This window comes from Mizuhopecten yessoensis, unplaced genomic scaffold, assembly GCF_002113885.1.
Source record: "Mizuhopecten yessoensis strain PY_sf001 unplaced genomic scaffold, ASM211388v2 scaffold3819, whole genome shotgun sequence".
NCBI classification, from domain to species: Eukaryota; Metazoa; Mollusca; class Bivalvia; order Pectinida; family Pectinidae; genus Mizuhopecten; species Mizuhopecten yessoensis.
The window spans coordinates 409,193-427,578 of NW_018405235.1; the positions used below are offsets into that span (position 1 = coordinate 409,193).

Genomic DNA, 18,386 nt, shown 5'->3' on the forward strand with positions numbered 1-18,386 from the left:
TTCTAGAGTCTCAGGTACGTTACCGCACACAAAAAATATCTTTACAGCTTCATAAATAGATCGGCCACCGGAAGTTTATAATCGCAACTTCCGCTCTTCCCTCAATTAGTATCACTCAAGGCACGTTGGCTTCTTTTTGGTTCCACCATTTACGTTGGCCGCCATTGTAAAGTCGTTCACTCCTCAGTAATAACGAGCACAAGATTTGGGTTCATTGGTTTATTACATGTCCAGTATATAAACCTAAAATACAATATATTAGTATTAAAATATATCGGTCGAACTAAGTACGAACCTAACGTTTACAATAAATGCGAAACGGTGTCTATCTACACTATTTAGTTCTAATTTCGCTTTATAAGCTTCGACGTTATTATTCAGATATAGTATCATATTATATTATATTGCACTGTGCTGATGTACATTTACATATTTCTACTACAATGATAATGACTTACCAGAGGCCTGGAAAGTTCCGTCCTGCTCCGACGGAGCACAGTGCAGAGTGGGGTGGGAAGATCACGGGTGCTAGTGTATACGACACCCAGGGTGGCGTGGGTATTGGAAATACTCGTGCAATCGCATTCGCTCGACCTTACACGTATTCGCTATGAAAGGGGTACGATAGACAACCCATACAAGTAAATTAAATGATAAATGTCCTTTCTCCAGTGTTCTATTGTGTTCTGGTTGTATGAAGTCATACATACCTCAAGCGGTTTAATGTTGTTCCCCAAAGCAGTGCAAATTGCATGCAGGTAAGAGTGTTTCGGTTGTATGAAGTGACAAATACTCCATGTGATCTAGTGTGTTATTGGTTATATGAAGTGACAAATAATCCCTGTGATCTAGTGTGTTGTAGGTTGCATGACGTGATAAATACTCCCTGTGATTTAGTGTGTTGTAGGTTGACTGAAGTGATGGATACTCCCTGTGATCTAGTGTGTTGTAGGTTGTATGACGTGATAAATACTTCCTGTGATCTAGTGTGTTGTAGGTTATATAAAGTGATAAATACTCTCTGTGATCTAGTGTGTTGTAGGTTGTATGACGTGATAAATACTCCCTGTGATCTAGTGTGTTGTAGGTTGTATAAAGTGATAAATACTCCCTGTGATTTAGTGTGTTGTAGGTTGTATAAAGTGATAGATCTAGATACTCCCTGTGATGTAGTGTGTTGTAGGTTGTATAAAGTGATAAATACTCCCTGTGATCTAGTGTGTTGTAGGTTGTATGAAGTGATGGATACTCCCTGTGATCTAGTGTGTTGTAGGTTGTATAAAGTGATAAATACTCCCTGTGATTTAGTGTGTTGTAGGTTGTATAAAGTGACAAATACTGTCTGTGATCTAGTGTGTTGTAGGTTGTATAAAGTGATAGATCTAGATACTCCCTGTGTTCTAGTGTGTTGTAGGTTGTATATAGTGATATATCTAGATACTCCCTGAGATCTAGTATGTTGTAGATTGTATACAGTGATAGATCTAGATAATCCCTGTGATCTAGTGTGTTGTAGGCTGTATAAAGTGATAGATCTAGATACTCCCTGTGTTCTAGTGTGTTGTAGGTTGTATATAGTGATATATCTAGATACTCCCTGAGATCTAGTGTGTTGTAGATTGTATACAGTGATAGATCTAGATACTCCCTGTGATCTAGTGTGTTGTAGGTGTATGACGTGATAAATACTCCCTGTGATATCTCTGGAATAAAACGGCCAAATATGGTACCCATTCTGTTATGGGAGTGTAAAACGAACTTCTATATGGATTTACCACTAAATCTGTTATATTGTCATCCACATATCGACAGAGTTCCATAAAATATAGAGTCGATATTGTAATGGAGACCTAGAACATCCCTTCGCGATGGGCTGTGCTTTAACACGTGTAGAGATGGGCTGTGTTTTAACACGTGTAGAGATGGGCTGTGTTTTAACACGTGGAGAGATGGGCTGTGTTTTAAGACGTGTAGAGATGGGCTGTGCTTTAATGCGTGTAGAGATGGGCTGTGTGTTAACACGTGTAGAGATTGGCTGTGCTTTAATACGTGGAGAGATAGGCTGTGCTTTAACACGTGTAGAGATGGGCTGTGGTTTAATACGTGTGGAGATGGGCTGTGTTTTAACACGTGTAGAGATTGGCTGTGCTTTAATACGTGTAGAGATGGGCTGTGTTTTAACACGTGTAGAGATGGGCTGTGTTTTAACACGTGTAGAGATTGGCTGTGCTTTAATACGTGTAGAGATGGGCTGTTTTTTAACACGTGTAGAGATGGACTGTGCTATTAACACGTATAAAGCCGCGGATATGTAGTCTGTAGTGCTACAGCTGAGTTAGCGATGGAAATTATATTATCATTGTTGGATTTATTATTGTTGGATAAGTCTTCTACCGTGGTCGGACTGATTTAATTTATAATCAATTCTTCAAGATTCAAACTTTATTTATTTCAAAACATATTTCAACTTATATCAAATACTCTTTTTGTCCCGGATGGTAGTGTGTGGGGGTTCCTAATATAATGTGAGAGGAAATCGGAGCACCCGGAGAAAACCCACTTGGCCAGGTCGGTGACTCCATTCCTTGTCACGTCCGATTGGAGTACTCGACCGCCTTGATGAATGGCGAATGCATTGTCCACTGCGCCACCCGAACCATAATCTGTTCTATAAACAAACAAGGTGAAGGGAATGCGTCTTGTCAGTCAAACAGCACAGAACTTGAAACGTTAAACGCATAAGTTTTTCTTACGAAAGAACACCATTTACCATAGAATGAATACATACAAACAATATATACCACAACGTTTACCCACAATGAATTCGTAGTATTTCGAGAAAAAATATTGAAGAGGCGTTTTATCATTTTAATACTACGTTTATTGCTTCATTAAAATATACATACTCAGTTTTGTCAGTAGATAGTTGTTTGTTCACAAAACGTTATTGCTATTTAATAAAGATAGTGATCGCATCATTGCAGTTTTAACAGGCTATCTATATAATATTTGGTGTTCTTTTATGTTTTTGTTTCGTTTTTGTGTTGATGTCCTAAAGAAACTTTAACCTGAATGTTTCATATGAAGACGTCGAATTTGTCATTCGAAGTTGCAAAATACATACGATAACACTGAGGGTAAATAGCCATTTTATTGGTGGTAGAACTTTTTAGGTGTGTTTTACATCCCCAAACACAGATCAATGTATCATAGCGTTACAGCAACGTCCACACGACGTGCTCAAACACGGACTTTCACTGGGGACACGGAAAGACCAGAGGAGGAATGTCGCCATAAAACGCCCGAGTCAGGTCATAGATGTAGTGACGAGTCAGTCCCACACTTGGCTCCGCACAGACACACAGCGCCCCTAGCTGATTACACAAAAATGGACGACAAACACTTTTGATTTTGTTAAAACAGACAAAAAACACCAATATGGTAAGTTCAGATTAATTTTTACCTTAACTCTTGCATTGTTTGATTGTTGACTATATTTCGTTATCATTAACGTTGCTAAATCTAGAAGGAATTTTGCTTTCCCCTTTTACAGTTTTTAAATTAAATTTCAAAACATTTCGACAATTTCGGTTTTTGAATGGCATAGCAATGATAAGATATATTTCATGCTTAGTACACATATTTAAACAGTCTTAGCTGCTAGCGGTAACTTACCATGTGGAAATGAAGTCAGTCATTTCGTGTCTCGACATGTGGCTGTTGCTAGGATACCAATATGACACACTCGCTTCTTTATCATTGCAATTATATTCAAACAGCATGAGAATGTTAATATAAGGACAATTTAACAATTTGATGATAATATCATTGTTAATGTTTAATCGTGTATTTATAACTTGAAAATTTAAAAACTTAGTATCTTGCTTACGTTTTGTCTGAAACTGAAATAACATTATTCCGTGAAAAGCATTTGACAGTAAGAATATACTATTTTAGCAGTTTTTTGACATACCTCGCGGTTTCATTTTATTTCTGGTAATCATATTGTTTGTGTTAATAACAATATATTGTTTGTTTCAGTACGGGCACCTTAACGTCGTACTTAAAACCTATGTCCTGGAGAGGCACGGTGAGGCACAATGGAAATCAATTTTGTGAGTAAACATTAAATTCTTATATGAAAATATAGTCAGCGAACATTTAGCCCACTTTTTATGTGTTAAAAATATTCAATGTTGACATATCAGCATTATCAAGAAAGAGGTTGTACTGTTTATAGATTTGATCGTGTCTTTGTATGACAACCTTTCCACAAGGGGTACTTCATCGTTGTTTTATGCACGTTCGTATTGTATGTTCCACTAAGAATTGAACTAACGTTATAACAGTGCAGCAATACTTTATTCTCATCGATATAAAACGATATAATGGATTTATGATAATCCAAATTTCGAACTGTCTAGAATCAGTATATCCAAAACACTTATTAAGGACAACTTGAAATTCAGAATAATATTATTGCTCTTTCATTTATGTAGGATATACACAGAAACTACGGACTTTTTGCGACAATAACAATAATCCTATAATTACAGGAAAGAGGTTAACCATAGTGGGCAGTTCCAGTCTTCTGAGAAACATGACGACGCACTTACACAGAAGTTTATAAACGCGGCGGTCCATACCCTAGGTAGGTAATGGTTAACCATCAAAGTACGCCATACTGTCAGGATCCGTGACTCGTTTTAAGCATTAGTGTAAAGAACAGCATACATATCATATTTCAGGTAATCTTTGGTTTCAATTGTTTTCAGACTTGCACTACAGAAACGTCATGCGTACATACTTTTGCCAAAAAAAATATACTTTCAGACTTTACATAAACCGGTCCCTTACATTAACCATAAGCTCTGTTTTTAATGTATATTTACATATATCTCCATATACATGATGCTGATATGTGATTGTGTGTTTTAGCATGGGGTGTACATGTAATGGATTTATGCATGTACGTATTATGATGATTGTATTTGAACTAAAAACGTGTTACGGAAAATGTCATATTGGTAGTGCAAATTTAAATAACATATACACTTACATATATCAAGTTAATCCTTTAAGTTTTGTCTAAATTGTTTGTTATTATTTACCTTTCTTCCTCGTATGTACAACCTACACACTGTTTGTTTGTCCGGCTGACATAATCGACAACTAGGTGAAACAACAATGGATAATTTTGTCGTAGAATTGAATGTCATTAAAACAATTGGTATTATGTAAAATGTATATTAATATTCACCTAAACTGGCCTGCTTGTCTCTCAGGTCTTAAACGGGATGCCTTTCTTACATTGGTCGGAGAGTTCTTTATGGAGTTTTTGAATAAGAACTCCTATGACGAGCTTATCCGAAACCTAGGCTCCAACACGCTTGACTTCGTTCAGAATCTTGACTACGTACAGACGTATCTGAAGGAAGAATACCAGGAGGAGGTGATGCCAAGCTTCCGGTGTGAGGGAGATTCGGTTTCCGACAGGATGACGCTTCACTACTACTCGGTCCGACCCGGATATATTTGTTTTATCACAGGTCAGTATAGTTAAAACGTAGGCACCCTAGGTCATATCAGGGTGCATCGTCTAACATGGAGTTTGGGAATCGTATTGTGTTTTATAGAAACTAGGGTTGTCATTACACAACTTTATATTCTGGTTTACTTTAAAAATCTGTCCATGTTTTTTATTGTGCGGTCGACATCTCTTTGTAAATCTTTAATATTGGGTTCAAAAACAACACAAAATGGTCAGTCTGAACATTGTTTTCATTACCAAGAATTCCGATTCAGGTCTAATCGATAGTCATAGGGCTTTTTCGGTTATTGATTTCGGTTATTGATTGCGGTAACCGGATCACAGTCTTCTGACCGGCTTACCATTACCAGCCCTATCTATGTGAAGAGATGGTAATGAGCGACATGCTATCAAAAGACAGATTAACATAATGAAAACCTTCACTGAGCTTAGTTTTTCTTACCTTATTTTAACACTGAGAGTTAAAATCTTTGCCGAAAATGAATATAGTCGTAATCACGACCTGATGTTTGTTTGTAAGGAGTATTCTCTGTTCTGTTTGTTGCCTTTTTGGAATTTATTCTGATTTCAGTACCAGGTAATGAAATTTAAAATATATATCTATGTCTCATCCACTTAAAAAGTAAGTACATCGTACCGGCATTACTTCGAATATATAAGGTATACATCCTATTATTCATAGGTTGACACTGGGTTTTTTTCAGGGTTCCTAACCGCCGTAGCCAAGTCCCAGTTCGGTATGCAGCTGACCACGAGTATAATATCCATTACTGCAGAGTCAGTAGCACAGGAGAGCGGATACAGAGAACATGTCATCATAAACATCCTTGCCAAGAAGCCGGAAGAAAAACCTGACACGGAAGGCCCCCCTACATTTGTAGCTCAAACACCAAAGAACGCGGAACGCCAGATTCTTAAAACGGTATCTATTCTGGACAGCAAGGACCCATTTGTTTTCATAACAAACCTCCTTCTCCATCTTCCTTCCTTCCTTTCTCCTCCTCCTTATTTAATTTCTTCAGAATATGACTTATTATTTTTTAAGAAACGACAAAAAACCCCTATAGAAGTACAGATTTCAAAATATAACTTAAATTCAGAAATGCGTCATTTTACAAAGTTTCAACATTTTGTTATAAGCTTATAAAACCAACAGAGTTCTTTTGTCCTCTTTCCCATTACGTTATAAGATGACAATTGCAGGACGTGGATGCAGTTCGTGCCCGCCTGGAAGAGATCCTCAGGACTCAGGGAGAGGACGCACTCCCTCTCAACAAGTACCGTAGCGCAAAGGCGAAGTGGAAGGCCATCGCAAAGATCAGTCTCTTTTCCAGGGGATTCGTGGCCAGCTATCCTCATCAGAGTGCAATCAACCCCAAAATGTTTATAGATGTCTTCCCGTACCATCTAGTATTTGACTCTGATATGAAACTGTACCAGACAGGCGTGCGACTACAGAAGATGATGCCGTCTATTAGAAGCAGGATGGCTAAGGTCACAGACTTCTTCACTCTCAAGTATCCAAGATGTACCGACTTCACTTTTGAAAACATCAAGAATTTCATAATGTGTCCATTTATCCTGGAAGTACAGAAAGACCGATTGGCCAAAGACTTTTTGCATTATGGTCCATTCCAGGTTAAAGGTGTGTTAACAATTCACTCTTTGAAAATAGCATGTGCAATATTTAACAAATTCTCACCATGAAACAAATACATATAGTGTGAAAACATTTAGAATTTAGAGATAGAATATTTTAAGGACTTAGCACATGTTCTATTTCTTTTTTATGTTTGGTGAACTTAACGTTTCAGAAAGTGATGAACACCCTTCAGATGTTTGCCGTAATTAAAAGATGTATTTTGGAAATAGCACATTTAAATAGTCTTTGATTCCCACAGGTCAGATGTTCTTCCTGATGGATAGAAACTTCTTTTTCTTCATCTGCTCCCCGGTAGTAAGATCATGGCCAGATCTTGAGAAGCGGGATATGAAAATGGCCGACATACCTATCTGGGACGCAACACGTGACTTCTTATTGACTGACCTCACATACAGGTTGGTAATATTTTCAAATCATAAGTCATAGATAACTTAACATTCAAACTTTTACCCACAGATATGATGCTTTCATCGTATGTTAATATATACCCTTTATTAAGGAAAGTTTCGTCGCAGTTTCAGTTTTGCCGTTTTCGCCCTTTCATAATTGGGGCAAATTCATAATGATTTTGGATATTATTACACAGCATAATATATACATATACTCTGGGCGAACATAGATTCTACCAGTGAAGGGAGGGTATTTGACTGGGTGAATATAAACCCTTTTTTCTTCAAGAATCTTTCTGTGTTCAAGTCTACGAGAGAGTTTAGTACCATGACTTGTTTAGATTTAGAATGCTGAAAAGATATCACGTGATGTATCGGGTACATATAGGAATCCTGTATGATTTAATTTTGGTCAGTATATAATACCAATTTAGGTATAAAAGGTAAGTTCCGTATTGCCTTATTGCTTTTTGAAACACGTAACAGGAAATACGGATTGTATAGTGTGGTCTCATTATTCAATCATAAAAATGCATTCATTCAAGTCTCCAAATCAATATTTTCAGAAAAGAAGGAGGTAACATTATTACTATCTTTATAAAATTATGCTACAACATTCATTAGCTTGTGTCTTAGGTGACTGAACGAATCTGTATGTTTTGATATTCTGAAATATTGAGAACGAAGCTAACATTTTTAGAATGATCCCCTTTGTAGAATAGCTGCTGGTCAAACGACAGTGGTACAACAGGATACCACACTACTGTTGGAGCAACAGAGGTTGATGGCGTTAAGTATAGAAGACAAAGAACATGTGACCCGCCTACAGAAGGACCTAAATAGTGAGAAAAACAGAAACGACAACTTGTACCATGCCTTCCTCCCTCGACAATTGGCAAACATGATCAGGGAAGGCAGAGTCTACCAAGGAGGTAATAATAACAGCAACAACTTTAGATATGTTACCGACAACACTGTCTAAATGAGGGAATATTGAAGCTGTTACTCAATAATTACTATTTAACATAAGTTTCAATTTGCGTAGATTTTAAGCATCACCGCAATGTTTTCCCTATTAAAATGGATTAATAATTATTAAAGAACTATTTAAGATTTTTATATAAAAAACACATGTTGATTATATCTATTCTACAACATTAGTTGTTCCTCTAAAGTTTTCGACAACTTCTTTCCTTTTGGTAGGCAGTAATCGAATCGAAAAATATAGTGCCTAGTCTTTGACCCGAACTATTTAATACCATTTTGCCTATTTTATGTTGTCGTTCAAACCAGGTATCTAATAATTATACTTAAGGTTCAACAAGCCCCCTAAAAGAGGTAATAGTCACCCTAAATTTCAACCCCATGGCAAGTCATATTCAAATATTCTTATCACAAATCGGAATATATATATATGTAATTTAAATACATTGAACTTGTACATGAGCTATAAAAAAGGTATATAACCAGGTCAACGAAGTCAAAAATACGGCATTAAGGCTGATGTAATGATAAAAGTTGATCACCAGATTTATAACATGTCAATCTCCTAAGTGACCCAACTGAATGTTTCGAAATTACATGTTATTTGAAGATCATTTATATACCTAGGTCAAGCGGGACTTTAATTCTCTTTATCTATGTGTGGAGAGGTATACCGGCCTCACAAGTAGATGATTGTTGCTATGGGAATGTACATAAATCATAGTAAAACGTCAGAGTAACATATTTTAACGGTATATATGTGTATAATCATAGACATTTGACCATAAATACTACTTAAACTTCATATAAAATGTCCTTCCATAACATTCAATATTGTAATAAAAGAGCTAGACTTGTTGTAAACATTATTGTACTTTTCAGCTTCAATGTTTATAACATGTCTAGCGCATTCATATAATCACATAATGTTATCAAATGGCACATCATCTCAAGTTCATTTATCGATCAAGGTTACTTAGCTATTGTTTTCTTATTTAAAATTTGCTAAAATGTATTACCAGGAGATTTTATTATGATTCTAGTGATTTCGCATGGCAACATCTATCTTTATTTGTGGTCGGAATTCCTCTCAACAGTTAGTAGAAGAGAAATAAAGCTCCGCATGACCTAGGTATATAAAAAAACTTTAGATTATGAGTCATTTCCAAGCACTCAGTAGGGTTGCAAAAGAGATTGACATGTTATAAGTCCGGTGAACTATTTTTATAAAGACATCAGCTTTAATGCCTTTTTTTGACTACGTTAACCTGGCTATGTATTTTTGGTATGGCCAATGTACAAGTTCAATATATATAAATAACATATGTGAGTTCCGATTTGTAATTGAGGTCTTCGAACATGACTTACGAGGGGGTTGGAATTTTAGTTGACTACGTCATCTTTTAGGGGGCTTGTTGAACCTTAACATAGTCAAATATTATCGAAAATCAGCAGGATTCTATCTTTGACTTAAATTAGATAATCCAGTTAACTCCCTTTGTATTATTAAGTCTTGATTCAATGTTATGTTTTAAATCCATCAATTTGTAACATCAAACACATTTATCACGTATATCACCACTTTCGCGAAAGCATTTGTTATACATAATGTTATGGTCCCTGTGTGATCTTGAATAATGTTACTAATCGCTTAATAGAAAGTTTTTTATTATCATTTATATTCTATTAAGAACTGTCTTATGTTCCAAACCATTTATGAATAATGATACATTTTGTAGGTATTATAGTAAGGAGAAATAATTATCGATAAAAACTGAAAACCAAAATGGCTATGTGTTGAATTCAATTTCACTATTAATTTCCAGAATATTTTCCTGAGATGACGGCCCTGTTTTGTGACGTAGTACAGTTTATAAACCTGGTGTCTAACTGTAAGCCTTCGGACGTAGTAGGGGTCCTCAACTCGTTGTACACGAGGTTTGACAAGGTCACGAAAGTCCATGACACTTACCGGGTAAGTAACACACTCATACCGGTCAAGTACTTCACCTAGCGGAATAATATTCAACGATACATTGACAAGATTTGTAGCACCTTTCCGGAAAGATATGCCACCTCGCTGACTAGTATGACACATAAAGAGTAAGTTAGAAAAATGACATTTTGTTGCGTCGAAAACTAAGAATAAATTTTTGTTTGAACAGTTAAATGAAATTCTGCCTTCAGAATACCCATATAACACAAAAAATGGATGTTCACGTCCGAGTCTATATAACAATATATAACCTAATTTTCTCAGACTGAGATATAACTGTTGTAGCCTGATTTTCTGAAACTGAGATATAATTGTAGCCTGATTTTGTTGAAAGGTGGAATCTATTGGTGACGCTTACTTCGTGGTGGCTGGAGTACCAGAAAAGATCGACAACCACGCGGAGAGAATCGCAAACACCGCCCTAGGGATGATGCACCTGTCCCATGAAGTGGCAAACCCTATGACGGGTGGGAAGATCATGGTAGGTCATACAGAGAAGCGTGCTAGTTTCGCTGTGTTATATAATAATAGTTTATTACAATTATAGTATGAGTGACGGTAGGTATATAACAAAATGATAACCAACTGTCGGCATTTTGCATAATATATAACTATAGTGACATTCACAAAAAAAACAACCGGATTAGTTAAAATATATAACATCTTCGTTAATTATACGAAAAAGGTATCTTTAACAAAGGTTATATAACGTTAAATAATGTACAGAAACTAATGAGGAAACCCCTGTAGAATAGGGAAACTAATGAGGAAACCCCCTGTAGAATAGGGATACTAATGAGGAAACCCCCTGTAGAATAGGGAAGCTAATGAGGAAACCCCTGTAAAAATAGGGAAACTAATGGGGGAACTCCCTGTAGAATAGGGAAACTAATGAGGGAACCCCCTATAGAATAGGGATACTAATGAGGGAACCCCCTATAGAATAGGGATACTAATGAGGAAACCCCCTGGAGAATAGGGAAACTAATGAGGAATCCCCTGTAAAATAGGGAAACTAATGATGGAACCCCCTGTAGAATAGGATACTAATGAGGGCACCCCCTGTAGAATAGGGATACTAATGAGGGAATCCCCTGTATAATAGGAATACTAATGAGGGAACCCCCTATTTAATAGGGAAACTAATGAGGGAACCCCTGTAGAATAGGAAAACTAATGAGGAAACCCCTGTAAAATATGGAAACTAATGAGGGAACCCCCTATAGAATAGGGATACTAATGAGGGACCCCCTGTAGAATAGGGAAGCTAATGAGGAAACCCCTGTAAAATATGGAAACTAATGAGGGAACCCCCTGTAAAATAGGGAAACTGATGAGGGAACCCCCTGTAGAATAGGGAAACGAATGAGGAAACCCCTGTGAAATAGGGAAACTAATGAGGGAACCCCCTGTAGAATAGGGAAACTAATAAGGGAACCCCCTGTAGAATAGAGATACTAATGAGGAAACCCCTGTAGAATAGGGAAACTAATGAGGAAACCCCCTGTAGAATAGGGAAACTAATGAGGAAACCCCCTGTAGAATAGGGAAACTAATGAGGGAACCCCTGTAGAATAGGGAAACTAATGAGGAAACCCCTGTAAAAATAGGGAAACTAATGAGGGAAACCCCTGTAGAATAGGGAAACTAATGAGGGAACCCCCTGTAGAATAGGGAAACTAATGAGGAAACCCCCTGTAGAATAGGGAAACTAATGAGGGAACCCCTGTAGAATAGGGAAACTAATGAGGAAACCCCTGTAAAAATAGGGAAACTAATGAGGGAACCCCCTGTAGAATAGGGAAACTAATGAGGGAACCCCCTGTAGAATAGGGAAACTAATGAGGAAACCCCTGTAAAAATAGGGAAACTAATGAGGGAACCCCCTGTAGAATAGGGAAACTAATGAGGGAACCCCCTGTAGAATAGGGATACTAATGAGGGAACCCCTGTAGAATAGGGAAACTAATGAGGAAATCCCTGTAGAATAGGGAAACTTATGAGGGAACCCCCTGTAGAATAGGGATACTAATGAGGGAACCCCTGTAGAATAGGGATACTAATGAGAGAACCCCTGTAGAATAGGGATACTAATGAGGGAACCCCCTGTAGAATAGGGATACTAATGAGGGAACCCCTGTAGAATAGGGAAACTAATGAGGGAACCCCCTGTAGAATAGGGATACTAATGAGGGAACCCCCTGTAGAATAGGAATACTAATGAGGTAACCCCCTGTAGAATAGGGAAACTAATGAGGGAATCCCCTGTATAATAGGAATACTAATGAGGGAACCCCCTGTAGATTAGGGATACTAATGAGGGAACCCCTGGTAGAATAGGGAAACTAATGAGGGAATCCCCTGTATAATAGGAATACTAATGAGGGAACCCCCTGTAGAATAGGGATACTAATGAGGGAATCCCCTGTATAATAGGAATACTAATGAGGAAACCCCCTGTAGAATAGGATACTAATGAGGGAACCCCTGGTAGAATAGGGATACTAATGAGGGAACCCCCTGTAGAATAGGGAAACTAATGAGGGAACCCCCTGTAGATTAGGGATACTAATGAGGGAACCCCCTGTAGAATAGGGATACTAATGAGGGAACGCCATGTAGAATAGGATACTAATGAGGGAACCCCCTGTAGAATAGGGATACTAATGAGGGAACCCCCTGCAGAATTGGGGCTTTGCATTTATGCCCACTACACATGCAATGTTTATGATCTTTATGTAGATTATTTACTTCCTACCAACCTTGCTTGACTATTCTTCAATTTTTGCATAGTGTTGAAAGTTTGCAAAATCGGGAGTTCTTGTCCCTAAGCCGGAATAACCATAGTCCTTATAAATGACATTTGTTACTGGTTGCCTTCAGTGAGGTATCTCATTGAGGTAGCATTATAACTCAGCATCAGATCTAGAAGGCGTTTGTTACTGGCTGTCTTCAGTGAGGTATCTCATTGAGGTAGTATTATAACTCAGCATCAGATCAAGAAGGCGTCTATTACTGTCTGTCTTCAGTGAGGTATCTCATTGAGGTAGCATTATAACTCAGCATCAGATCAAGAAGGCGTTTGCTACTGGTTTCCTTCAGTGATGTATCTCATTGAGGTAGCATTGTAACTCAGCATCAGATCAAGAAGGCGTTTGTTACTGGCTGCCTTCAGTGAGGTATCTCATTGAGGTAGCATTATAACTCAACATCAGATCAAGAAGGCGTTTGTTACTGGCTGCCTTCAGTTAGGTATCTCATTGAGGTAGCATTATAACTCAGCATCAGATCAAGAAGGCGTTTGTTACTGGTTGCCTTCAGTGAGTTATCTCATTGAGGTAGCATTATAACTCAACATCAGATCAGGAAGGCGTTTGTTACTGGCTGCCTTCAGTTAGGTATCTCATCGAGGTAGCATTATAACTCAGCATGAGATCTAGAAGGCGTTTGTTACTGGCTGTCTTCAGTGAGGTATCTCATTTAGGTAGTATTATAACTCAGCATCAGATCAAGAAGGCGTCTGTTACTGGCTGTCTTCAGTGAGGTATCTCATTGAGGTAGCATAATAACCCAGCTTCAGATCTAGAAGGCGTTTGTTACTGGCTGCCTTCAGTGAGGTATCGCATTGAGGTAGCATTATAACTCAGCATCAGATCAAGAAGGCGTTTGTAACTGGTTTCCTTCAGTGAGGTATCTCATTGAGGTAGCATTATAACTCATCATCAGATCAAGAAGGCGTTTGTTACTGGTTACCTTCAGTGAGGTATCTCATTGCGGTAGCATTATAACTCATCATCAGATCTAGAAGGCGTTTGTTACTGGCTGCCTTCAGTGAGGTATCTCATTGAGGTAGCATAATAACTCAGCATCAGATTAAGAAGGCGTTTGTTACTGGTTGCCTTTAGTGAGGTATCTCATTGAGGTAGCATTATAACTCAGCATCAGATCAAGAAGGCGTTTGTTACTGGTTTCATTCAGTGAGGTATCTCATTGAGGTAGCATTATTACTCATCATCAGATCAAGAAGGCGTTTGTAACTGGTTTCCTTCAGTGAGGTATCTCATTGAGGTAGCATTGTAACTCAGTATCAGATCAAGGAGGCGTTTGTTACTGGTTGCCTTCAGTGAGGTATCTCATTGAGGTAGCAGTATAACTCAGCATCAGATCTAGAAGGCGTTTGTTACTGGCTGCCTTCAGTGAGGTATCTCATTGAGGCAGCATTATAACTCAGCATCAGATCAAGAAGGCGTTTGTAACTGGTTTCCTTCAGTGAGGTATCTCATTGAGGTAGCATTATTACTCATCATCAGATCAAGAAGGCGTTTGTAACTGGTTTCCTTCAGTGAGGTATCTCATTGAGGTAGAATTGTAACTTAGTATCAGATCAAGGAGGCGTTTGTTACTGGTTGCCTTCAGTGAGGTATCTCATTGATGTAGCATTATAACTCATCATCAGGGTATCTCATTGAGGTAGCATTATAACTCAGCACCAGATCAAGAAGGCGTTTGTTACTGGCTGTCTTCAGTGAGGTATCTCATTGAGGTAGCAGTATAACTCAGCATCAGATCTAGAAGGCGTTTGTTACTGGTTGCCTTCAGTGAGGGATCTCATTGAGGTAGCATTATAACTCAGCATCAGATCTAGAAGGCGTTTGTTACTGGTTGCCTTCAGTGAGGGATCTCATTGAGGTAGCATTATAACTCAGCATCAGATCTAGAAGGCGTTTGTTACTGGTTGCCTTCAGTGAGGTATCTCATTGATGTAGCATTATAACTCATCATCAGATCAAGAAGGCGTTTGTTACTGGCTGTCTCCAGTGAGGTATCTCATTGAGGTAGCATTATAACTCAGCATGAGATCAAGGAGGCGTTTGTTACTGGCTGTCTTCAGTGAGGTATCTCATTGAGGTAGCATTATAACTCAGCATCAGATCAAGAAGGCGTTTGTTACTGGCTGTCTCCAGTGAGGTATCTCATTGAGGTAGCATTATAACTCAGCATGAGATCAAGAAGGCGTTTGTTACTGGCTGTCTTCAGTGAGGTATCTCATTGAGGTTGCATTATAACTCAGCATCAGATCAAGAAGGCGTTATTGCTTGCACACATTGCACACATTGGGGCATGTTCTGAAATCAATATTTATTGTCGTTTTGTCGTCCTTTATAGGCCTTACGTACAACAGGAATCGAGCTATATATGCAAACAGTGCATACATATATTGATTATAGAAATATATAATATCATATAAAATTATATAAGTAAAATAATGTTAGTTGTTTCTGAATCACCACTTGTTATAAGTTAGGTGTAACGGTTGCTACAAATAACGGTCAGACATGAACTAGAAACAAGCACAGACAAATTGTCCATAAACCTTTCAGGGCTGGAATCCCAGGATAAGCTGACAAACAACCGTAATACCAATTACTTGATAAAAACGTCTAATATATAAAAAAAAATAAAAAATCAGTGAACCGTCTCCAAAATGTTACATAATGTGAACTTGTAATGCTGCCTGAACGTAATTTGCTACGTCCCAATTTAATCAAACAATAGACAAATTAAAACATATATTTGAATTTCAATCTACCAGCATAACCTGGAGAAATTTAGGAAAAAACCAAGAATATCAATATCATTTTCATTAACCATATAAATATATATCATGTATATAGGTATATGCATATCTGCGCCTGCATCTATATAAACATCAATGACATGATAGCAATACCATTATATGAGATAAGAATCGAAACCCTTATCGTATGTTTTCTTTATAATTGTAAATTAATCTCTTCTGTGTGAATTTGTTCGGAAATATATTATATGACTCACTTTAAATATAGTCTTTTTCGTTTATGCTACTTACAATTATCGCCGGTAAAACTTTATTTGTATCGTATCACTACTATTAAAAAAAGACGGGGATGTTTTATCATTAGTTAAAGTTGCATGTCATCAGTTTCATGAACGGTTTAAAATATGGACAAATGTCGGATGGAATTCTGGGCAAATGACAGACTTTATGGTTTTCCCGAATGGTTATTTCATGATATCAAAAAACCAATTTACATATAGGAATTAATGTTTGAGCACATTGGTAAACATACTACGAATAAAAGTATTTTGTGTTATTTATTAAATAGATATAATATCACGGTTATAGTTTGTATCAGAAAAGTATTTTGTGTTATTTATCAAATAGATATAATATCACGGTTATAGTTTGTATCATAAAAGTATTTTGTGTTATTTATTAAATAGATATAATATCACGGTTATAGTTTGTATCATAAAATGCACTTACCGCCTGCTTCGTCAATCTTACAGATACGAATCGGCATACACACCGGCTCTATGGTTTGCGGTGTCGTCGGAACACGGCTACCCCGTTTTATTGTTCTGGGTGAAACAGCTGTAGTTGCCTCTAAAATGGAAAGTCACGGTGAACCAGGGAAGATTCACATCAGCCCGTCAACATACAGGTAACGTATGACGTTCAGTGATTTGATACTGTACAGAGGTGGTTCTATGTGTGCCTGGGATATTTTCGCGATTTGTTTGTTCCGTATTGCGCCTGTTAGTTGATTAATGACTGGCCTTTTAAAATATTTAATACATTGATGCGTTATGCATGCAAGGATTTATTCGATTGTGATATAAAAGACCAACGTGTGTATTTATAACACATTAAATTAAAGACCATCTGGGTTTCAGGCTCCTGAAAGGTAAAGGCTTTACGATGGAGGACAGAGGGCGAATCGAACTGAGAGGTTTTGGACCGATCGGGACATTCTTTCTGACTGGCAACGAACACGCAGCAGATGATGACCTCGTAGGTAGGTCAAAATTGACCAATCAGGACATCGCTTTCATCAACGAAGGTCATGCACATGATCACAAGAAAGCTAACCAGACACCGTCCTCTGGAGGCAAGTCAACATGGCTTCTTAAGTGATAAAATCGTTGGTGATGAGGTATCTTTTGAATTATTTCCTCGTTATCCTTTTCAGAATATTTATTACGTTGCCTGCAACATTGCCTAAATGTTGTCAGACATTAGTGCTATTCATAAACCTCGTTAACTGCAGTTGCTATGACAATTAAGGTACCTTGATAGGTCATCGACTCTCCTTATGACTGCGAAAAAGAAATACAACTGCTTTATATATGGTAAGAGTTATTCATCTTTTGAAGTTAATTTAAGTTAATGTTGTTTTATCTCCGTTGTAGTTGGAAGCCGACCTCCTACCGGAGACAGCGAGTTTGCAACCTTTGCTTACTGATGAAAACAAACACCCTACAAAGCATGCACTTCTAGGAGATCCGTAATAGCACGAGGGAAAATTCGTGACCAGGAATTATACCGCTCTGTTCTTTAACTTCAACGAAAAGGTCTGAAGGAATCCAGATGAAGAGGTACTAGATTATCATTCACATACAGAGGATTGTCTGAACATATTCGTTAAAGAATCGGGGGTTTTCGGGCACGTGCTTACATAATCATTCGTCAAAAGAAATGGAGAAATTTGGATTTTTTGTATACGGTTCAATACCAAGTATATGCTATTGAAGATTTGCGGCCAATACATATTTGTAAAGTTGTACTAATGTTTGTGAGGTTTATCTCAGGCAGACAAACCAAGCTTTCTGCAGCATCAGTAGGTGGTCTTTTAGTCACCATCATTTAGAAAACTAACAGTAAAAATGTGATGAATAAAAAAATAACCAGGATATTGTGAACATATTCGTTGATGTTAGTTAACGTAATATTGTTTTTAAATCCGAATATCAAAATATTGT

At 37.5% G+C, this 18,386-nt stretch overlaps 1 protein-coding gene across 1 annotated transcript; it reads left to right on the top strand.

The window, feature by feature from the left end:
• Positions 1-449: 449 nt before the first annotated feature.
• On the top strand, positions 450-17,869 carry LOC110448062 (guanylate cyclase soluble subunit beta-2-like). The gene is made up of 13 exons (XM_021494095.1): positions 450-554; positions 4,042-4,115; positions 4,557-4,651; positions 5,286-5,549; positions 6,256-6,473; positions 6,755-7,196; positions 7,453-7,609; positions 8,321-8,535; positions 10,414-10,562; positions 10,918-11,064; positions 16,914-17,068; positions 17,301-17,515; positions 17,817-17,869. Exons 1-13 carry the CDS (start codon positions 450-452, stop codon positions 17,867-17,869), a joined length of 2,289 nt encoding a protein of 762 aa, XP_021349770.1.
• Positions 17,870-18,386: the final 517 nt, after the last annotated feature.